At 44.0% G+C, this 23,597-nt stretch overlaps 1 protein-coding gene across 1 annotated transcript in view; it reads right to left on the bottom strand.

The window, feature by feature from the left end:
* Positions 1–1,978: 1,978 nt before the first annotated feature.
* LOC105470253 (mucin 13, cell surface associated) overlaps positions 1,979–23,597 on the bottom strand; it is a 30,313-nt gene continuing 8,694 nt past the window's right edge. The window contains exons 3-12 of the mRNA XM_011722053.2: positions 20,790–20,912; positions 19,315–19,421; positions 17,357–17,412; positions 13,485–13,648; positions 10,709–10,828; positions 10,262–10,391; positions 9,263–9,300; positions 7,560–7,644; positions 4,640–4,841; positions 1,979–3,261 (exon numbers count right to left, since the gene is read on the bottom strand). Coding sequence (XP_011720355.2) covers positions 4,640–4,841; positions 7,560–7,644; positions 9,263–9,300; positions 10,262–10,391; positions 10,709–10,828; positions 13,485–13,648; positions 17,357–17,412; positions 19,315–19,421; positions 20,790–20,912 — 1,025 coding nt within the window. The 3' untranslated portion in view covers positions 1,979–3,261. The remainder of the gene's footprint in view (positions 3,262–4,639; positions 4,842–7,559; positions 7,645–9,262; positions 9,301–10,261; positions 10,392–10,708; positions 10,829–13,484; positions 13,649–17,356; positions 17,413–19,314; positions 19,422–20,789; positions 20,913–23,597) is intronic.

Below are 23,597 nucleotides of genomic sequence, written 5' to 3'. Positions count from 1 at the left end.
CATGAAGAGATGGTATGCTGGCTGGGCACAATGGCTCATGTCTGTAATCTCAGCACTTTGGGAGGCCAAGGCAGGTGGATTGCTTGAGCTCACGAATCCAAGACCAGCCTGGTGACATGGCAAAATCTCATCTCTACAAAAACCCAGAAATTAGCCAGGTGTGGTGGCATGTGCCTGTAGTCCCAGCTACTCAGGAGGCTGAGGTGGGAGGATGGCTTAAGCCTGGGAGGCAGTTTGCAATGAGCCAAGATCGCACCACTGCACTCTAGGCTGGGCAACAGAGCCAGATCTTGTCTCAAAAAAAAAAAAAAAATTAATTAAAGAGGTGGTGTGTTTAGGAAACAGCAGGTGTGGCCAAAGTGTTAGTGCACCATAGGGAGGGGCATGAGGCAAAGCCAGCACAATCAGCGGCAGTAACCGGATATCTAGAAGTGCCATGCCACCAGGAGTCTTTTATTGTATGAGCTCTATTTCTCAGTGAACGATCCCTGAAAGCTTAAGCAAGGGAGTGTCACAATCAGGTATGCATCATAGAAAGTTCACTGTGACAGCCCTCCAAGATGGCAGGACGATTAGTAAGGAAACCTTTGCAATGGTACCAGCGGGCAGAAACAAATGAATTATAGGTCATGTTGCACAATAATAAAAAAGAACTTTTTGAATGCAAATGCAAAAGTCATTTTCATAAACATTATACATATACATGTTTAGGAGATTATTTTTATTCAAACAATAGCAATGGAAGTCTTTGAAGAATGGCCCAGAAAGCCCAGAATTAGTATGGCTCAGGACCTTTGAGAATTGAAAGGAGCTGGCATGCTTTGGTTCAAAGGGGGATCAGGAAGGGGGAAAAGCCTCTTTAGAAATAAGGTTCCAATAGCTTTCTGCCAGTACTGAATCCAGAACCATATTTAAATATAAAGGGGGTAATATGCAGGTCAGAAATAGAGTCTGTGATGACAAATTACAGTGGCCAGCCAATTTTGAGTTCTGCCTGCATTAACTCGGCTGCTGTTAACTGATTGGTTTATGGCTGATTTCTTTAGTGGGGCATTAATAGCTCACAAGAGTATGTTTCTTGTATGTGATTCACCACTTAGCCATGAGAATACAAGAATAAACATAAGTGGTATCAGTGAGGATTTTTTGACTGCAAATAACAGGAAAAAACTACTCAAATTGGCCTTGTAGCTGAGGAAAGGCCAGAGCCTTCAGGTATGGTTTGATCAAGGTGCCAGGTCCATTTCTCTCTGGGTCTCTCAGCTCTTCGCCTGTGTGTGTGTCAGCTTTGTCCCCAGCGAAACAGAAGCAGTTTAAGACCTCACACCCTCAAGCTCACTTTTCAGAAGAAGAAAGTTTCTCTTTCTCCAAACTTCCTACCAAAGTTTAGGCTTTATTCTAATTGTATCCACTTATGCCACATGTTCACTTTTAGGACAATTACTGTGGCAAGGAGGCATGGGATTTCACTGATTGGCTTGAGTCAACTAGGGCCAACCTCTGTAGCTGGGAGCAGGATCAGCCTCACCCAAAATGCTTGGCCACTTCATCATGGGATAGGAGTGGGATGTGCACGGGAGAAGCAAATGTCTCCTGTCCAGTAGAATGTTACCTTGGGTAATCCAATAACCCCTAATAAGGACAGCAGATGTCAATCACTCCCATTTACCATGTGTCATGTTTGCTATTTAAAATGAGACTAACTGCTGTGTGCATCATCAAAACCCCCAAACTTAGCCTGGGCAACATAATGAGACCCTGTCTCTACCGAAAAAAAAAAAATTAGCTGGGCATGATAGCATACTCCTGTAGCCCCACCTACTCAGGAGGCTGATGTGTGAGGATTGTTTGAACCCAGGAGTTTGAGGCTACAGTGAGTCATGTTCATACTACTGCACTCCAGCTTGGGTGACAGAGCAAGACCGTGTCTCAAAAAAAAAAAAAAAAAAAAAAGCCCCAAACACAAGAAAGGACACCATCTGACAAAGGCACTTTATTGCTTTACCATTCACAATTAACAGTCAAGAACAAATAATAATAACAAATAAAATAACTTTTAAGAGGACAAGACATTAGAAATAAAAAAGGACACTAATAACATTTATAAAAGCTTGTGCTGGATATGGTTGCCCCCATTGGTGTGTGTGTGTGTGTGGCTGTGTGTGTTGGTGGCCACAGCTAAGCCTCTGTCACCAGGGAAGGCTGAGGCTCCAAAGGCACACCTCAGGAACCTATACCCCGAGGCTAGGTGGCTGGACCCCTGAGCTTAAGCTCCCTCTCGCACCCTTCACCGGACAGCATGTCTCCAATTTCAAACTGACCTAAGGCTCTTACTCCTGGGTTTTTTGTTTTTACATCTTCTCCCAGCCAGTCTTTGGAAGGGCATGATTAGAGAAGTGCTCCTTTGCTGATGGAGGAGGGGACCTAAGGAAGAAGGTGGATCTCAGGTGCCTCCTCTCTAATTCATCCTCCCCACCCAGTTTCCTTTGCCTCTCTTCCTTCTACCCCGTCATGTTTTTTTACGCTCTGCCCCTTCTGCCTCTTAGCATTTCAAAAACTATAGAGTGTACCCCATAGTGGGCATTTTTAGTCTAGGCCGTCTAATTAGCATCAGAAATTTCCTGGATTCCCAGTCGCCTCCTGAAAAAGCTGAGAGATATGTCTCCTTCCAGGTTTCTTGGGTGAGGCTCGGTTGCAAGCTCTGAGCTGTTCAAAGGTTGCCAAAATCCCTCCAATAGAAGCAGTATCCCTATTCTGATGTGTCAGAGAGTGAGCTTGTGACCCTTGAAAGATGGTGAGTATCTCTTCTCATCTCCTTGGACCTCCACAGTTGATGCATATGTTTCCCAGGGGAATTAGGTCATTTATTTCAACTCAAGAGCAATGTTCAGCAAGCAATGCTGGGGAGTTTTCCTCTACATTGGAAATGATTCTTGTTGCCCTACCAGGAAAAAAAATTTAAAAAACAACCCTAACCATTGTCTCAGTACTTTGTACTGATCGAAGAAAACCACCTCTCTGACAAGCATCTAATAGCATCTACTACATTTAGTGTCATAGACTCTCATTTTGCAAGCGAGCTGGATTCATTGCAAACATCCACAACTTCCATTCAGAGAGGCAGGCAAATGTCAGATGGAAGAAAAACCCTGGAGGCCAGATCTTTACTAGTGCTCACTTCTCCATCAGTCTTTCTAAATGTTCTGAATAATAGCTTGTACATTGTTTGGGGGCCATGGCGGGTTCCACATTCTTATGATTCTAGACAGAAAGAGAGAGGGAGAGATAATACTCTTAGAAAATACTCCAACAGAAACATATGAGATCATTTAGATCTGTAAATTATTAATATTACTTTCATTATTTGTCTTCTTCAGCTTTCTCCCACATTCTCTCTGTCGTTTCTCTCGTGTCTCTTCCATTCCCCATCTCTTCCCCAGCTCCCTTTCTCCTCTTCCTTCACCATCTTCCTTCTTTCCATCTCAGTCTCCTGTCACTCTTCCTCCAAAAGTCTCGTACAGGCTTCCTCCTTTCAACATTTCATTCAATCACACTAAGCAGTGCCAGCTATGATTATCCAGTACAAACCCAGTGGGTACAAGCTATTGTCCTTGAAAGTTCTCCCTAGAGAAATACAGTATTGCCAGCCTAACTAGCCTTATCTCCTTTAAAAAAAAAAGCTATATTTTTATTATTATTATTTTTTGTAGAGATGGGGTCTCATTATTTGCCCAGGCTGGTCTCAAACTCTTGGGCTCAGGTGATTCTCCTGCCTCCGGCTCCCAAAGTGCTAGGAGTATGGGGATGAGCCAACAAGCTAAGCTCCATTTTATCCCTTTAGAAATGGACTGATGCCCAGTTCAGTGGCTCATGCCTGTAATCCCAGCACTTTGGGAGGATGAGGTGGGAGGATCACTTGAGCTCAAATATTTGAGACCAGCCTGGGCAACATGGCAGAAACCCCCGTCTCTACAAAAAATACCAAAATTAGCCGGGCATGGTGGCATGTGCCTGTAGTCCCAGCTACTTGGGAGGCTGAGGTAGGAGGATCACTTGAGCCCAGGATGTTGAGGCTGCAGTGAGCCAAGATCATACCACTGGTCTCAAGTCTGGGTGACAGAGTGAGACCCTGTCTCGAAACAATAACAACAACAACAACAAATAGAACTAAAAAAATAGATTGAGTTGCCTTGAGATCAAGCAGCAGGGAAAGAGAGCATTGCCTTTACACAGCCTGGTGAAAAGGATCCCACAGAACTATGTTTACATCCAATGTCCTTCCCTGGTCCTGCCGGAGGACCTAGGTCTTTAAACAGCCTGAGAAGTATCATCATGATCTCTGGAGTCATATTCATGGAAGTTGGTAATCTAAAGGACCTTTGAGGTATCTAAATTAAGCTGCCCTTTTTACAGATGAGAAAAGCAAAGGCCAGGGAAATTAAGTGATGTGTCTGAAATCACATAGATGCTCAGAGTTACAACAGCAGAGAACTCCCTTTTTGATCTCTCTCTCTTTCAGTTAAGAAAAAGAAAAAGAAAGCCTGCAGGGCAGCCAAGGATTGAAGATCCAACAACCAGGTCTCTGCTCTGCCCTGGTGCATTCAGTCCCAAAAGCAGGAGCGAAAGCCCACTGACTCACCTAATAGTCAGGGCGGGGCACGTTGCTCTGGCTTACATAGGGATTTTGCATCTGGCTGTCTCTGGAGGCCGCTATCCTGACCTTAGGAAAGATGCTCCCTTCTGCTCCAACATTGGTGAAGCCTGTCGACTGCAGTTTTAGATTTTGAAAGTCTTTGTCAATCAAGTTCTCTTCTTCAATATCCTTCTTTTTGTTATTTGATCTGTAATCAGTAAGAGGAATTAGGATTTGACAATGGCAGAAAGTTTCTTGAAGTAAATGTTAACATTCTTTTTAAAAATATTTTCAAATTCTGAAATAATTTCACATTTATTTGTAAGTTACAAAATACATATATTACAGTGTTCTCACACACTTATCACCCAGATTCCCCAATTATTAACATTTCTGAACCAATTAAGAATAAGTTGCATAACCAAAGAACACCAACGGTTTTTTTATGAAAGAATAAGTTGCAGACTTGATGCCCCACTAAGAATGAAATAAAACACTTCATTATTTTCTTCAGTGTAGGTTCCCTAAGTTTAAGCTCATGAGCTCTGAGTATCTACAAAACCTGGACTTCAATGCTGATCCAACATAACCATCTAATTCCACTGGCCTCATTCATATTTTGCTCATAATATTATTATTCTTAAGTGTGCTTTTGAATTATTTCTGGAAATGATAATAGAGGTCAAAGAGAAAAGATAATTTGTGATACAGCATTTCATTCAAGCAAAGTCAACATCTAAGAATCACCTCGGTGGGTAAAATGAGTAAAATAAGTTCAAAGACGTGAAAAGAGGCTGGGCTTGGTAGCTTACCTCTGTAATCCCAACACTTTGGGAGGCCGCAGTGGGCAGATCACTTGAGGCCAGGAGTTCGAGATCAGCCTGGCTAACATGGTGAAACCTCATCTCCATTAAAAATACAAAAATTAACCAGGCACAGTGGCACGTGCCTCTAGTCCCAGTTGCTCGGGAGGCTGAGGCAGGAGAATCGCTTGAACCTGGGAGGTGGAGGTTGCAATGAGCCAAGATCATGCCACTGTACTCCAGCCTGGGTGACAGACCAAGACTCTGTCTTAAGAAAAAAAACAAAAAACAAAAAACAAGAACAAAATATTTCAGGAACCTAAAATCTGTTTATCCTCTCACATTGTAGTGGAAAACTACTTATTTTGCCAAAATATAAGACATGAACTAAATGTAAGAAAACAGTAGCTTTAAAAAATCAAAGTGTCCCAGCACTTTGGGAGGCCGAGGCGGGCGGATCACGAGGTCAGGAGATCGAGATCACAGTGAAACCCCGTCTCTACTAAAAATACAAAAAATTAGCCGGGCGCAGTGGTGGGCGCCTGTAGTCCCAGCTACTCGGGAGGCTGAGCCAGGAGAATGGCGTGAACCCGGGAGGTGGAGCTTGCAGTGAGCCGAGATCGCGCCACTGCACTCCAGCCTGGGCCACAGAACTAGACTCCGTCTCAAAAAAAAAAAAAAAAAAATTCAAAGTGGATCCCCAGTTGGCACATGTAGAATGGGAAAGAGATCACAGCATTTGCCTCCCTGTTAATGGGAAGACCTTTAGTCTATCTGAATATCTGTTGAATGAATGAACTGTACTGCCCTTTCCGTAAGAGAAGAGACCTTAAGGCACCAAGCTGAGAAATAGCCTTGCAGAGATAACACATGTGTGTTTGTGTGTGTGCGTGTGTGACAGGGTCTTGCTCTGTCACCCAGGCTGGAGTGCAGTGGGGCAATCTTGGCTCACCGCAGCCTCCACCTCCCAGTTCAAGGGATTCTCCTGCCTCAGCCTCCTGAGTAGCAGGATTACAGGGGTGCCACCACCATGTCCGGCTAACGAAATAACCTTTCTTAAAAAAAGTTTTAAAAAACCCAGGGGTTCAGTTGAGGTTGATTTTAGACCATCTGTAGCAGAGTCCTGGACAGGGAAGTGACATGATGAAAACTGTATTTCACAACTTCAGTGGAGTTAAATACTATTACATTAACAAAGAGTTTTTGTTTTTTTTTTTTTTGAGATGGAGTCTCGCTCTGTCGCCCAGGCTGGAGTGCAGTGGCGCGATCTCGGCTCACTGCAAGCTCCGCCTCCCGGGTTCACGCCATTCTCCTGGCTCAGCCTCCTGAGTAGCTGGGACTACAGGCGCCCACCACTGCGCCCGGCTAATTTTTTGTATTTTTAGTAGAGACGGGGTTTCACCGTGGTCTCGATCTCCTGACCTTGTGATCCGCCCGCCTCGGCCTCCCAAAGTGCTGGGATTACAGGCGTGAGCCACCGCGCCCGGCAACAAAGAGTTTTTAATGACATAAGGAAATGGTTGCTATGTCATCTTACGGTGTTAAACCAAAAAAAAACCTCAATCCAAAATTTTAAAAACACAAAAGATACAAAATTATGTATATAATATTATTTTAAAAGATAGAAATAAATCTGGAAGATAGAAATAAATCTATCTTTTAAAAGATAGAAATAAATACATCTCAAAATGTTAGTTGCCTCAGCGTGGTGGGTTTTGTGAGTGATTTTTAAATTCCGCCCCTTTACCCACTTCTCTATTTTCTTGATTTTGTTCCATGATCATGCTATTGCTTATATAATAAGAAGAAAACTAAGGTAAGGAAAAAACTTTAGTGGTATTAGAAAGGCCTCTCCTTTTCTCCCTTCTCTTGCCCAGGAGAGGATGAATGTGTTTGGAAACTAGAGAGTGTCATGCTGGTGGTGCTGTGCCACAGGAAAAGGCCACTTCTGGCAGGTGTGGTGGCTCATGACAGGCTCATGCCAGTAATCCCAGCACTCTGGGAGGCCGAGGTGGGAGGATGGTTTGAATCCAGGGGTTTGAGAACAACATGGGCAACAGAGTGAGGCCCCCATCTCTCTATTAAAAAAAAAAAGAATTAAAAAGGACACTTTCATCCCATACCTTGCTGTGATGATCAATGCAATTATCATGCTGAGAATGACAACGCCAGCGATGGTGCCCACAATAGTGAGGATCAGCTGAAATTCTGAAAGGGAGAAGAAAATAAGAACAGTCTCCAGCAAGCCGGCCCCCAACTGTCTACTGCACAGGTTCGTGATTCCCAGGGACTCCTAGCTGTGAAGACGATCAGGCTCTGGTCTCCAACCCTCCAGGCCCGGTTGGATAGTTGGCCTATTTCCTTTAGCATCCGCCCCTCACACCTCTTAAACTGTGCCTTCAGAACTCAATTGGAAAGGGCAACCTTGCCAGACAAAAGACTGTAAATATAAAGGAGGCCGATGGTGGCAGGGTCTTCCTGGACTTTGTGGGGAGTGGAGTATTAACTGAGGGCCACACCTCCCTCCTTACCTCTGCTGCCTTTGCCTGCCCTCCATACCTCACCTTACTGATAAGCTAAGGAAACCAGGTTGGAGTTAAATGTCACTGCTAGAGGAGCCAGCTAATGGCTTGATAATAACATCAACGAGGGAAGAGTCTAGACATTCATTATCACCCATTCTCCTCTCCTAATTCTGCCCTGGTTGGCACTATTGACACCTGACTGCGGCTATGAGACACAATGTAACAGACACACCAGATTGCAAACACCTCATGTGAAAAAAATGTGAGATAATTGGTTTATCTTTTTTTTATTGATTCCATGTTGAAATGATATTTTGGCTATATGGGTTAAATAAAATATATTCTTAAAATCAACCTCATCTGTTTCCTTTTACTTCTGATAATTTACTTGAAATTTCTAAAATTTCAAATGAAATGTGTAGCTTGCATAATATTTCTATTGCACAATGCACAACACTGCTCTAGACCTCTTTGTCTCTTTCTGTTATATGACTTCCACAAATGCCACTTTTAATGTGGATTCATGGGGCCATAGACTAGCAAATCTGGGAAAGACCTCAAAGTTTGTCTGGTCCAAACTTCTCATTTTATAGGTGTGGAAATTGAAAGCCCTGAAAAAAGACTTAGCAAATTATTCCTTGCAATAAAATACAGTAAAAATGGAGAATGTCACTCATCACTATCTTCATGGCTGGCAGGAAGGCTGACAGTAATATTTCCTTCATCTTGGAAGACTGATCTTTAGTTCATTATGTACATTTTAGAATATAAAATGATTGAAAATTTAAAGCTAGTATTGTCTTAATCTGGTGGGGGTGGGGCATGGGAGGGAACAGAATTTGAATTTGCAGCAAAATATCCCAAACCAGTAAATAGCTCTGAGACAAAAGGATTTGAGTATTTAAATGTCTGGTTTCTAGGTCTGCTCTTCTACAATCACCAGAATTTTTTGAATGTACTGGTCTTTTATCTCTAGTAGCAGCAGATAACACATAGGTAAGCTAATGTAGGAAATCAATATAATGCTAAGACACCCTTCTCTGGTCGCAAGCAAGTCCAGAGGTACCAGCCCACTCTTGGGGCTGACTTCTGTTATTTTCTACGGCAGAGGGGCTGCTGTTCATAACCTAAGGGTGGGCATGGCATGGCAGGACCCAGAAGGCAAACTGGAGGCAGACGGTCTCTCTCTTTATGAAAGAGGACAGAGACTTTGAAGGACTGGGCAGGATGTTGAATGGGGTCACTACTGATTTCTCAGATGTTTAATAACTTGTTTATAATAGCAAGACTTTCATACTCACTGTCCTCACAGTCGAGTCCGCTGTAGCCAAATGCACACCTGAAATACAGTGAGCGATAGGAAACAGTGTTAAAGAGCCCCTGTGGGGAGCGTGTCAGAGTTCCCACCCCAATCTCCACCTCTTCCTTTCCATCTTCCTTTTATTCTGTCCTCCCTTGCTTTTTTTTGCTCTTTCTTTTGTCTTCCTTACACTCTCATTCTTCCAGGAGACCACCTTCCATGGGGTTCTGGAAAGGTGAGGGGGGTATGCAATCCCATGCAGGCTCATTTGTTACTGACTGAACACTCCATCCTCCAGGCTTCAGGAAGATTCTGCAATTCAGGCAAAACTGGACCCAAGAGGCATGGAGGGTAGTGGGACCCTCTCAGGCTGTGACACCACATGGCTCTGCCACTTATTTGCTGCCCTGTGAGCTGGAGGATGTTATTTACATTCAGTTTCCTCACCTGAAAATGGGAAATTAAGACATTTCCTGACAGTGTTGCTGTGCGATAGGTATTACCTAGTGTGTTTCCTGGAGCATAGATGATGCTCAAAAACTATCCATGATGCTGGGCACAATGGCTCATGCCTGTAATCCCAGCACTTTGGGAGGCCGAGGAGGGTGAATCATGAGGTCGGGAGTTCAAGACCAGCCTGGCAAAGATGGTGAAACCCCATCTCCACTAAAAATACAAAAATTAGCCGGACGCAATGGCAGGCACCTGTAATCCCACCTACTCGAGAGGTTTAGGCAGGAGAATCGCTTGAACCTCAGGGGCGGAGGTTGCAGTGAGCCGAGATTGCGCCATTGCACTCTGGCCTGGGGGACAGAGTGAGACTCCATCTCAAAAAAAAAAAAAAAAAAACTATTGATGATGATGATGAAGATGCTCTGTCTCTGCCAACCTATGCCAGCTTACCAACTTCCTGACTCAGCGCCTATATACGTGTTGTAAGGTCTCTCTTCTTTGCCTAGCTCCAGCTATGGCAAGACAAAAACAAAGTAATTTTTCTTACTTTTGGCAATTCCCATTACCATCTTCCTCGTAGCCGGGCACACACGCACACTCAGGGGCCCCGCCGTTCTTCTTTATTAAGCATTCCTTGTGCTCTGCATTGCAGGCATCAGGACACTTGAGACTGGAAGCTTCAAAACAGAATGATTTCTGGGTAATTTTCAGAAACAATCTCTTTAACCCCAAAGTCACATGTGACAACATGACAGTGTTTTTCACATTGCTTCTTCTAGGTAAAATGAGATGCTTATTGACTCCATACATGATGTGTCCCCTGTGAAGCTGGACATGGGTTAGCAAAGGTCCCAGCCATGGTCCATATGTCTAAAGTCAGAAGTCACATCACTTGGACTCTGAAATGCACGTGGAAACTTAAGCAGTGAATTTTGTTGCAAAAGGAGAGAAAGTGGAGTTGTGAAGAACATTTAAAAGCAGGTGAAACACTTACCAACACAGAAAGGGCTCTGTGGGTTAGTCCTTTGCAGGCCAGGTTTGCAATCGCATGCCAAACCATTGATGCATTCATCCGCAGTCTTGTTACAGCCATAATAATCACACCTAAAGGTCACTGAGAAGCACAAATAATTTTAAAATATATTCAGCATGACAATATGGATAAGGTAATTTGTGAAAATTACTCCACCCCATTGCTGTTATACTTTGCATTTTAATAAGTTTTGGGGCCAGGTGCAGTGGCTCACAACTGCAATTCCAGCACTTTAGAAGGCCAAGGCAGGAGGATCGTTTGAGCCTAGGAGTTCAAGATCAGCCTGGGCAACACAGTGAAAAAATTTAAAAGTTAGCTGGGCATGGTGGCAAGCTCCTGTAGTCCCAGTTACTCAGGAGGCTCGAGTGGGAGGATCACTTGAGTCCAGAAGTTCAAGGTTACAGTGAGCCATGATCATGCCACTGCACTCCAACTTGAGCGAGAGTGAGACCTTGTCTCGAAATATAAAAATAAATAAATAAATAAAAATGGGTTGGAAGGCATTAGGGTTAAAACATGAGTCTGGGCTGGGCGTGGTGGCTCACATCTGTAATCCCAGCACTTTGGGAGGCTGAGGCTGGTGGATCATGAGGTCAGGAGTTTGAGACCAGCCTGGCCAATATGGTGAAACCCTGTCTCTGCTAAAAATACAAAAATTAGCTGCGTGTGGTGGCAGGCACCTGTAATCCCAGCTACTCAAGAGGTTGAGGCAGGAGAGTTGCTTGAACCTAGGAGGCAGAGGTTGCAGTGAGCCGAGATCATACCATTGCACTCCATCTCCGGGTGACAGAGCAAGACTCTGTCTTGGGAAGAAAAAAAAAAAAAAAAAAAACTGAGTCTGAGAATGGATTAGGGGGAGAGAATAGGAGTAGTTAGAGTTATATGGCTCCTCTCTACTAAACATCCCACACTGTAACTGAGCCTCCTTCATCAACTGCCACATGAAAATGCCTCGGATTAAAAGCCTAGAGCAAGAGATTCTACAATTTTGGGCAAAGAAAACAATTTATCTTTGCCACTGAAGCCAGAGAACAGGAAAAAGTATTTTCCGGCCAGGTGTGGTGGCTCACACCTGTAATCCCAGCACCTTGGGAGGCCAAGGCGGGCAGATCACCTGAGGTCAGGAGTTCGAGGCCAGCCCGGCCAAAACGGCAAAAACCATCTCTACTAAAAATACAAAAATTAGCTGGGCGTGGTGGCGCATGCCTATAATCCCAGCTATTTGAGAGGCTGAGGCAGGAGAATCGCTTGAACCCGCGAGTTGGAGGTTGCGGTGAGCCAAGATCATCCCACTGCACTCTGGGCAACAGTGTGAGACCCTGTCAAATGAACAAACAAACAAACAAACAAGCAAACATTTAAGAGATGAAGAAAGGAGTCTTAGAAGAAGCAAAAAGAAGGATGAGGGAGGCACAAAGGTGATTAGGAGAATGGTGGATGCAGGCCCAGGAAGAAGGGACCATCTAGAAGGGAACGATACTAGTGTCAAATGCTATAGAAAAGTCAAATAAGTTGTGGCCCAACAGAGGATTCTGGATTTGGCAGCCAGCCAGGACTGAGAACCAGCTGCAAACACCTCTTCCCGGGACTGGCCCCAGTGGGTCACCTCTGGGGTGAGGAACTTCTGATGACTGCTGTGGTGGATTGACTGCAGTCATGACATCAATTTACTCACACCTTTCTGTACCCCTTTGGCAGGGCCCTTCCACACTGTGCTTGGTCATGAGAATTGCTTTAGCCAACTGGACAGTTGTAACTCTGACGTGTAAGCAGAGCCTTGAGAAATACTTGTGCATTTTACCCCCTTGCTTCTCTTGAAATCCTTTGGATGGGTCTGCTCAGAAGAAGAGACCATGTGGAGCAGAGACAAACCAATTATCTGACCCAGCAGCTTAATGGCAGATGCTTAAGTGAGCCCAGCAGAGATCAATTAAGCCTGGCCCAGATCAGCAGACTATCCACTTGAGCCCAGCCCAAATTCAGACCCAAAGAATTCCAGGGTTGCAATAAATAAATGGTGGTTGTTTTCGGCCACTACCGTTGTAACACAGCGAATGCAAATTGCTACAGCTACATGGTGGGTTTGTGTGTCAGTCTAAAGGGGAAAATAGTACAGGTAACGCTTGGTCTTGCTCTATTGCCCAGGCTGGAGTGTGATGTCATGATCTCAGCTCACTGCAGCCTCACCCTCCTGGGCTCACGCAATCCTCCCACCTCAGCCTCCTAAGTAGCTGAGACCACAGACCTGCACCACCACACCTGGCTGATTTTTTGTATTTTTTTTGTAGAGATTTTACCATGTTGCCCAGGTTGGTCTCAAACTCCTGGGCTCAAGGAATCTGCCAATCTTGGCCTCCCAAAGTGTTGGGATTACAGGCGTGAGCCACCACGCCCAGCCATAGGTAAAGCTTTCTGTAATCATTTGGAAAGCTGTAACTCGACAGAAAGCCCCGTTGTTTCTCCTTTTCCTTTCCCTGTCCAGCAGTGGTTTGTCTGGTCATTTATACCTCCCTAGAGAGGAACACACTGGTCAGTTTGATGACTTGGAAGATAGCTGGAAAGAAGCAGAGGGCAAGTGAGCAAGAAAAGGGAAGAAGAATTGGTTAAAAAGAAATTTAGAGACAGTTGTCAGTTCAATGACGCAGTTCTTGCCTCCTTTTCACATATAATGAAAAGGTTTACAAAAAAGGTAGGTAAGTCTTCAGGTAAACTTTGAATAAAATTATACGATACTTACAATCATAGCTTAGAATGCCGCTTGAGTTCTTTCCAACTGCTATTTTAATTTTATCAGACACAGTCGTCTCATTGTCACTTGTGGTTTCTGTCAAAATTATTACTATTGTTACATTAACAAACTTGTCAGCAGCACGCATTTCAGATCTTGAGGACAGAGGTGTGCTAAAAATGAGATGAATCTGCTGTCACTTAATGAATTGAACTCAAGAATCAACAAATAAGCCTTCTAATCTCCCAGACTCCCGAATCTCCCGGCCCTAGTCCTGACCCGCTGTCCTGTCCCTACGATTGGGACCCACATATGGAGGCCAGGGGCTGCAAAAAGATGGCAATGTACCGGCTTGGAGGTCTCTGTTTGATGTGTATTCAGAGGAAACCTATGGTGAAAACAATATTCTGTTGGAGAAAACTTAGGAAAATTGTGGATAATCATTTTTGGAAGAATTGTGAATCACCATTTGAAGGATCTAGGAGCCTAGAGCTAACCAGAATTAGAACAAGTAACACCTGAAATGGGAAATTGTCACTTTCTGTAGGACGGCGAGAGTAGGTCTTGCTGAACTGTTAAATCTCAGACTGGTTCTTTGAGAGAGACAGAGAGGTGCGTGTCCCTCCCTGTACACGGAGAAAGCGGCAACCAGCCATAGAGAGCCTGGATCACTCCCAGAAAAGACCAGAAAGTCAGCAGGCAGCTTCAAAGTGGGAACATGATTGGCCTGGACACACACGACCCAGAGGAGAAGTGAAAAAGAGGGCCAGGGCTGCGGGAAACATGAGCACATACTACCAAATCCTACCCGCAATATGAAGTGCCTGCCACGAGCAAGACATTGCCACTGTCTCTCTCTCTAATCAGCACTGCAGTTCGGAGCCCTAAGCACAGCTGTGCAATTATTTCATTGTCCAAAATGAATCAAGCAATACAATCACTGAGAGGGAGAAAAGGGACTTTTAAAAACTTCTTCACTATCTGATTTGTCGCTCTGTGCTATTAAGCCTCAGGATATATTTTTGTTGTGTAAATTTTTTTCTAAACTCCTTTTTGACTTTTATTTATTTTTTATTTTTTATTTTATTTTTTCTTTTGAGACAGGGTCTTGCTCTGTCACCAGGCTGGAGTGCGGTGGTGAGATCACGTCTTACCGCAGCCTCGACCTCCTGGGCTCAGCTGATCCTGCCGCCTCGGTCTCTCAAGTAACTGGGACCACAGGCACGCGCCACCATGCCCAGCTAAAATTTCATTTTGACTTTCAAATAAATGCAGAAGCCTGAAAATATAGCCAACCTATTTAGGCAATGTTTGCAGCCACCTTGGGTCCTCAGAACAATCAAGAAAAATCCAAAACATGAACCAAATTCCATTTTTAGGCACAATCATCTCAAAATGGAGTCCAAAAAATGAAATGGGCTTCAGCATTGTAATTTAATGTTTTCTACCATAATTCGTTCACGATGGGATTTGGTGGTGGGGCGGGGGCGGGGAGTGGGAGTGGAATGTAATAGGGCAGTGAGAAAGGTGAACTTGATAAAAATTATTCTATATTGGTTGAAATACATGGTATAGCTTTGCACTGGGGCTAGGAAAGCAAATGCCATCCAAAATTTATTCGTTAAAAGAACCTACAGGTTTATACTGTAATTCAGGAGGCAAGACGTTACACCTGTGAAACAGTTAAAGTGAACACTGGAGCCACTGCACACTTGAGTATAAATGACGAGGGCACTAGGCTTGGAGTTAAGACATGAGGTCCAGACCCTTGTGGCCCAAGACCAGTCAGCTTCTCTGGGCCCGAGTTTTAAAGAGAGGTTTTAAAGAGAGAAATTCTGAGGATCCTTCCAATTCTAACATTGCTGTAGTAGGAAAGAGCTTCGGGAGTCAGAGGGGAGAGATAATTTTGGGCTGGAGCCTAAGAAATGCCTTTCTAGGTGAGCCCCAGGTGCATTTGCCCTGCAATGGGCCCCGAGGTGGGGGATGTAGTTCCCTCCATGCCTCTGAGCTCACGGGTGAAGGTTTGCCTCCAAACAAGCTTGGCTCCCTTTTAGTAACTCCTTAAGAATCAAAGGAGTGCCACAGTTTTGGGGATGCCCCAAATGACCTTGTGGGACCAGCTCTCCATCACACTGCAGGGTCCCATATTCTAGAAAGGAAACAGAATGGTGTCGAGATCAACCATGTGCCAGGCACTGCATACAGGGAATCTTCCAAATGTTATCTCGGTTACTCCTCACAAGGCTCCAGGGAAGTTGATCAGATTATCCCAATTACACAGATGCAGTGACAAAGGTTCTGAGAGGTTAGAACACCTGCCTGGTCACTCAAGGATGAAGTGCCAAGGCCAGGATTCAAGTACAGGTTTGGCTAACTCCATTCCAATTTCACCATTCCTGTTTGTATCCAGTCATCCCCTACCCATGAACTGGCTGTTGTCCACTAAACCAAACCTAATCCCTAGAAACAATTCACAGCCCTCCAGCAGCTGTCTGCCATACACCTCCAGCTACAGAGTCTCTGCGTTCGGGCCCAGCCCGTCTGCTTGCTGCCAGCCTCCCACCATGCAAACTGTGCCTCTTCACTGCCAACCAGACTTGCCCCTCATTCAAGACCAAGCTAGAAATCCATCACTTTCAAAAGACCTCTCTGAAATTTTATACACAAACTCTCTCTCCCTCTCTCTCTCATTCCACAAAAGATTTTTAAAAGATTTTTTTTTTCAGGCCGGGAGTAGTGGCTAATGCCTGTAATCCCAGCACTTTGGGAGGCTGAGGCGGGTGGATCATGAGGTCAGGAGTTCAAGACCAGCTTGATCAACATGATGAAATCCCGTCTCTACTAAAAATACAAAAATTAGGCCGGGTGTGGGGCGTACACCTGTAATCCCAGCTACTCTGGAGGCTGAGGAAGGAGAATCGCTTGAACCCAGGAGGTAGAGGTTGCAGTGAGCTGAGATCATGCAACTGTACTCCAGCCTGCATGACGGGAGTGAAAAAAAAAAAATCTTTTTGTAGAGATGTAGTGTCACTATGTTGCTTAGGCTGGTCTTGAACTCCTGGCCTCAAGTGATCCTCCAATTTCAGCCTCTCAAAGTGCTAGGATTATAGGTGTGAGCCACCATGCCTGGCTTCCACAAAGGATTTTATATGGCTTATAAGGATAAACACAATAGTAAGACTTAAGATGTAAATAGTGCATTGCTACACGAGGACTGCTTTTCCTACCTAACTTCGTTTGTCTTAGAGCATTCTTTCCTCAGCCTGAGTACTTGTGTATTAATGTGCTTCAGAGGAGGCTGAGATGCAATTGCTAATTTCTTGAGAATCTTCTTCCTCTTTATTTCCCTAAATAGCACCCAGCACTTGCCATTACCTATTGAAGTGCTCAATAAGTGCTTGTTCTCACTGCAGAAAGAGCTCACCACTGACCCTTCGGTAGCCAGGTGTGTGATTTGGGTGTTCTTGTCCGCCTCACACTTGCCATATGAGGGAAGAGATGATCACGGGCCATTCAGTCTCCCCCTGGCCCGCTGGAATGCACATTCCAGGGATTGACTAGGTATGGTTTGCAGCCATGGGATCAAGACAAAGAGATCCAGATGATGTCCTGGGCCGTGTGCACAAGTTGTTGCACAGCCAAGCACAGACAGAATCTTGCCTTCCGCAGGCCACACCCTGCCCAGAGTTGGGGTGACATCAGAGGCAGGGCCAAGGCACACAGTCCCCTTTGCAGTGCTCAGACTGAGACTGACCCTCTCCTCTTAACTTGTGGCTTGCCACAGAGGGTCTTAATGTTACATGCAGACCTCAAGAGAAGCTCGGAAGTTAGACAGACACACATCTGCCTCCAAAGTACTCGGCAGTCCATAACAAACTTACCTTACATTAAGAATTACAGTCTGTCCATAAACAGATGTGCCAAATACACCTTTAAGCTGTGGAGGAGAACAGATTTAATAACAAGTAAAAAACAATTTTTTTCACATTTTCTGCAAATCAAATGGGCAGAAAAAAATAATACTCTATCTAGCTTTTAACAGGATCCAACTGGGTAGAAAATGGATCCTGGGGGACTTCTTAGGGCCTGAGCTAGGACTGCCCCTACAAAGGCTGCGAAGAGGACCTTGAAGAAAGTAAGCCGTCTCTATTTTTCTAACTCGATTCTAATGGTTGCAAGGGAGCTCTGGTGCATCCCTTCTGGATTACAAATCTCCCAGGAACTAAGAATGCCTCATCACCTCACTGGTTTCCCCAGGAACATCAAACCCTGACTGAGATCAAGTCTCTAATCTGATCTCTGAAGACCGGGGCATAAGGCCTGTAACTGGAGGGGGCTTTTGTGACACTCACACTCAAAGTCAAGTTTGAGGAAAGTAGTGCTAAGTGACCATTGCTCAGTAAACCACATGAAGTACTTCAGGGGTTCCCTGGAAGTAGGACCACATTGATGTTGCTGTCTTCAATGTACTGAAACCATCCATGCTGGCAAATTTGAAAGCAGATCCGAGATGAGAGGGCAAGTCACTGCCAGCTGGCCCACAGGGCAGAGGTGACATGGCAAAGGGGCAGAGCAAACTCTGTGACACAGCAGCCACAGATTCTATCCTAGCATTGTCAGGTACTGGCTGGCTGTGCAGTTAGAAGCACTAGCTCTCTTTGCACCATCTGTAAAATCATTTCCATGATACGTTTTTTACATGTTACCAGTTCTAACAGTGATATAATTTCAAATTGAGAGACACTGTCATGGAATAAGACTTCAGCTTTAAAAAAATGTCTCTCCATCTCTACTTCCTTTTTTTTTTCTCCAGGCAGAGTCTTACTCTGTCACCCAGGCTGGAGTGCAGTGGCATGATCTTGGGCCACTGCAACCCCCACCTCCTGGGTTCAAGTGATTCTCCTGCCTCAGCCTCCTGAGTAGCTGGGATTACAGGCGCCCGCCACCACGCCCGGCTCATTTTTTTGTATTTTTAGTAGAGATGGGGTTTCACCATGTTCGCTAGGCTGGTTTCAAACACCTGACCTCAAGTAATCTGCCCGCCTCAGCCTCCCAAAGTGCTAGGATTACTCGCATGAGCCGCCGTGCCCAGCCTCCACCTCAACTTCTAAGACATATTTAAGGCTAATATTTTTTCCTTTAAAACTGAACTTTGAGCTATATTGGCTGGATGCTCTCTGAGAGTCCTTCCGGGGCTAACATCTGTGGCTGCAAAATGGAAAGACCCTTTCCTTTCATGCTCGCTCACACGTGTGCACTCGGTCACAATAACCTAAACGATGGGAAAGTATTGTTCATGCCAACACTTTTGAGAATGGGAAAAATAAGTAACAGATATTCAGATATAATTATTCTTCTAGACATTTTTTTAAAGCCAGACTAGTATGAAAATGTATGCAAATTTGAATATAAAAAAGAAAAACAACATCTTTAAATTTTTTCTCTTTCATTCTGTGGAAATAATTTATTTTAAAACTTCATAATATTTATCTGTCCATTTAAAACTGTATTAATAGCTTATAAAACAATGGGTATGGTATGGCTGGAGCCAGCTTCTGCAGGCCCTCTGCCATGCCAGGCCAGGTGCCATGCCTCCAGGTGCAAGATGATGGGGTGGTCCAAGGGTCCCAGGGGAGAGGCCTGGGCAATGAAGAAGTGGTGGCACCGGTGGAGGCATCAGGACAGCTGCTGTTTACCAACCAGTAAAGGTACATTTCACTGTTTGAACAACTGGTACCATGGTACCAGCGTGAACCACCTGAAGACCAGCTCTACTCTCTGCAACTCAGTGTTAGAACAAAAGAATGTTTTACAGAACGGAAAGCTGGAAAATACTTACGAAGTCAGTAATTTTACTATGCAAATCTTGATAGGCCACAGAATGTTTCTCTTCTGGATCAAATGTTTCTAATACGTTCACTGAAATCATCCCAGGGAATACCTTTCCTGAAAGTTAAGCAGACTCTTTCTGTACTAGTTAATGAAAAGAGGGTCATTTCCATTTTGTTTTAAAACATAGATTATTTTTTCGAATTCCCAGCATTGTATAATGACACTACAGGAAATCTGGAAATATTTTTAAAGTTATGCATAATCCCACCCAACCTGGCACAACCATTTTCATTTTGGTATATTTCTTTCCGTTCACAGTTTACATCATTGTTGTAATTCCAAGTTTATGCCATATTTCTTTTTTTCTTATTATATAATAGGTATTTTCCAAATCGTTGCCTAGTCTTTTTTTTTTTTTTTTTTTTTTTTTAGAGAAAGAGAGAGACAGGGTCTTGCTCTGTCACCCAGGCTGGAGTGCAGTGGCACAACTGGCTTACTGCAGGCTTGAACTCCTGGGCTCAAGGGATCCTCCTGCCTCAGCCTCCTGACTAGCTGAGACTACAGGTATATACCACCACAGCCAGGCAATTTTTTAACATTTGTAGAAATAGGGGTCTCAGTATGTTGGCTAGGCTAGTCTCAAGTTCCTGGCCTCAAGTGATCCTCCTGCCTTGGCCTCCCAAAGTGCTAGGATTACAGGTGTGAGCTCCTATGCCTGGTCTCATAACCATCATTTTTAAAGGTTGCATAATATTCTATGAAGTATATCTTCCCTTCCTTGATGTAATCATTTTTTGTTATTGGACTTAGTGCTTTTAATTATTTAAAAGGAAAAGAAAAAGGTTGCAATGAACATCTTCACACACAAACTGTTCTTCTGTATTTGGGGTCACTCACTTAGAGTAAATTCCCAGAAGTGAGATTATTAGTGCTAAAAATATGAGCATTTGGGGGGCTTTTGATATATCCCTAACCCAGTGGGCAATGCAATGCATTAATTTCTTATAGAATTGGCTGCTCTGGAAAATGAAGATATTTCTCATTCATAAAACAGAAAAAAACCAGAACTAGAACTCAGACAGTCAGTCCTCAGACCTTCATTGCACCCTGGTGTTTGATCTAATCAAAACATCATTATGCCACAGGTGTATAAATGTACTCCTGAAATCCATTTTTAGAGCTGAAGGGCTCTTATATCTCTAAGAGGGGGATCTGATGTTGTGGAGCAAACAAATCTTGTGACACAGAACTGAAGATCAGGTTCCCAGGGTTGCTGGACTATGTGGTCTTAGATAGATCACCTTGTTCTACCTCAGTGTCCCTAAGTAACAGCACTTTTCTCTACTTTGCTGGCCTTTGTTGCCTCCACATTTTCTTTATCTCTGATATTTTGGAATCTCCTTTTGCCATCATTTTGAGTTTTCGATTCCACTTTTGGTATGAGATACAGAGCTCAGACACGGCTCATCCCTTGTAACTCACCTTTCTTACACGTAGAAGAGTTGTAGTAATACCCTTCTAAACACAGGCAAAAATGTGTATTATGCAGCTCAACACATAATGAATTATCTTCACAAGGATCATCTTGGCAAGGATTGCTGGGACCTTAGATGGAGTAGAAAGAGATTAGAAATCCAGAGAAATGACAATAAATAACAAGAGGAAATGTATTTTTCCATCTTCTTGCCTCCCTCCTGGGCCCTTTCCATTCCTTGGTTGTGTTACTCCACAGCACACTTTTGGAAGAGTTAAAAACAAATATTTGCTTGCTTAGGTCTCTAGAGAGTTGTTTCTGAAATTCTAGAACCAAATATAATACTCGTCAATAGTAAAGATCAGAGATTAGTGGACAAGGGCTTGCCCAGAGAAAGAGAGATTGCAGTCTTCTAACGCCAAGGAGTCAGGAATCTTCAGATCTCAAAGTCCCCCCAGAACCTTGAAGCACGGTCCTCTAACACAAGCTGGGGCTCCCCAAAACATTCTAGATAAAACGTCTTATTTTTAGAAAGGTATGAAGAATCAAACAGCCAAGAAGCTCAGAAAAGAAACTAGATGTCATATTCTGGTAAGCATACCTAGGAGACATAGCCATAAAAACAGGAATGGGACAGGAAAGGAGAGAATGTGGATTAACTCAGTGAAAATTCTAAGAGGCCATGAGAAGACACTCCAGCCTCTGGCTTTCTCAGTGGATCACTTGAATAAATGGTGAAAATAACACTGCAATGAGTTCTACACTGCAGGCCGAGACTCCCAGGCCAAGCAGAGTGCAGTATCTTTCTCTCTCTGGGAACTGATGAGGTCTGAGGAGGAGAGTTAGCTCAGTGGTCCAACAGTGATCTGGGCTGCCAGTTTTCTTCATTTCTGTCAAGTGGAATGATTCTGAGCTGCGATGGCAGAATAGCTTATGTGTTTGATAACCTTCAAAGCTGTCTTGAGAGTCTTACAAACCTATATGTAGAAACCACTGATTTCTTTAAAAGCTGTATGTAAGGTACGATGTGTATAACATGCTCTCTTTTGTGAATAAAGGAAGGGGAGGATTATACACAAGCAAATATGTATGCTTATATTTGCATAGGTAATTTCAGGAGGGAGATACAAGGAATTGGCCACAGAAGTTGCCTCTGGGGAAGGAAACTCGGGGTCTGGGTCCGAGGGGTTCAGGAGGAGAGCGAGATTTAATTTTTATTGCACACGATTTGGCCCTGTTTGAGCTGCTTTTTCCATAATCATAGGCCTAATTTACTTCTTTTAAAAAATAAAAAGTAAAATAATGCTGGTGAGAATATGGGGCAACAGGAACTCTCATTCATTGTTTGGTGGTAATGCAAAATGCCACAGCCACTTTGAGAGGAAAGTTTGGTGGCTTCTTACAAAACTGAACATACTCTTACGAGAAGATCTGAGAGTCGCCCTCCTTGGTATTTAACCAAAGGTGTGGAAAATTTATGTCCACACAAAAACCTGCACATCCACGTTAATATCAGCTTTGTTCATGAGGGCCACAACTTGGAAGCAACCGAGATACCGTTCAGTAGGTGAATGGATAAACAAACTGGTACATCTAGACAATGGAATATCATTCAGCACTCAAAAATGAGCTATCAAGCCATGAAAAGACATGGAGGAAATGCATACTACTATGTAAAAGAAGTCAATCTCGAAAGGCTACATACCGTATGATTCCAACTGTATGAAGTTCTGGAAAAGGCAAAACTATGGAGACAGTAAAAAGATCTGTGGTTGCCAGGAGTAAGAGGGGAGGATGAAAAGCGCAAAGGATTCTTAGGGTTGTGATCCCATAATAGTGGATGCATGCCATACATTTATTTGTCCAAATTCATAAAATGCATAACACCAAGAGTGATCTCTAATGTGAACTATGGTCTGTAGGTGATAATGATGTGTCACTGGAGGTTTATCAATTGTAATAAACACACCGCTCTGGTAGGGGATGTTGATAATGTATGTGTCGGGCCAGGGAGTATATAGGAAACCTCTGTACCTTTCTCTAAATCTTGCTATGAGTCTAAAACAGCTCTAAAAATAAAGTCCATTAACATTATTTTTTTGAGACAGGGTCTTGCTCTGTGCCCAGCCTGACACAATCTTGGCTGGCTGCAACCTCTGCCTCCAGGGCTTGAGTGGTCCTCCCACTTCAGCCTCCTGAGTAGCTGAGACTACAGGTGTGTGCTACCACACCTGACTAATTTTTGTATTTTTCTTTTGTAGAGATGGGGTTTTGCCACGTTTCCCAGGCTGGTCTTGAACTCCTGAGCTCAAGTAACTCACCCACCTCAGCCTCCCAAAGTGCTGAAATTACAGGCGTGAGCCATCATGCCCGGCTTCCATTAACAATTTTTTTTTTTTTTTTTTGAGACGGAGTCTTGCTCTGTCGCCCAGGCTGGAGTGCAGTGGTGCAGTCTCAGCTCACTGCAACCTCCACCTCCTGGGTTCACGCCATTCTCCTGCCTCAGCCTTCCAAGTAGCTGGAACTATAGGCGCTCGCCACTACGCCCGGTTAATTTTTTGTATTCTTTAGTAGAGACCCGGTTTCGCTGTGTTAGCCAGGATGGTCTCGATCTGACCTCGTAATCCACCCGCCTCAGCCTCCTAAAGTGCTGGGATTACAGGTGTGAGCCACCGCGCCCGGCCAACAATTTTTTAAAGAGAAAAAAATAGACTATATAGGATAAAAGGAGGCATAGTTCAGTATCTTATAAACAAAATAAGAGTCACCCCTCTGACAAGGTATGAACCAGTCTTCTAAATAAAATTAATGGCTTC

This window comes from Macaca nemestrina, chromosome 2 (genome assembly GCF_043159975.1).
Source record: "Macaca nemestrina isolate mMacNem1 chromosome 2, mMacNem.hap1, whole genome shotgun sequence".
Classification (NCBI taxonomy): Eukaryota; Metazoa; Chordata; class Mammalia; order Primates; family Cercopithecidae; genus Macaca; species Macaca nemestrina.
This window is presented reverse-complemented; position numbering and strand designations above follow the sequence as displayed.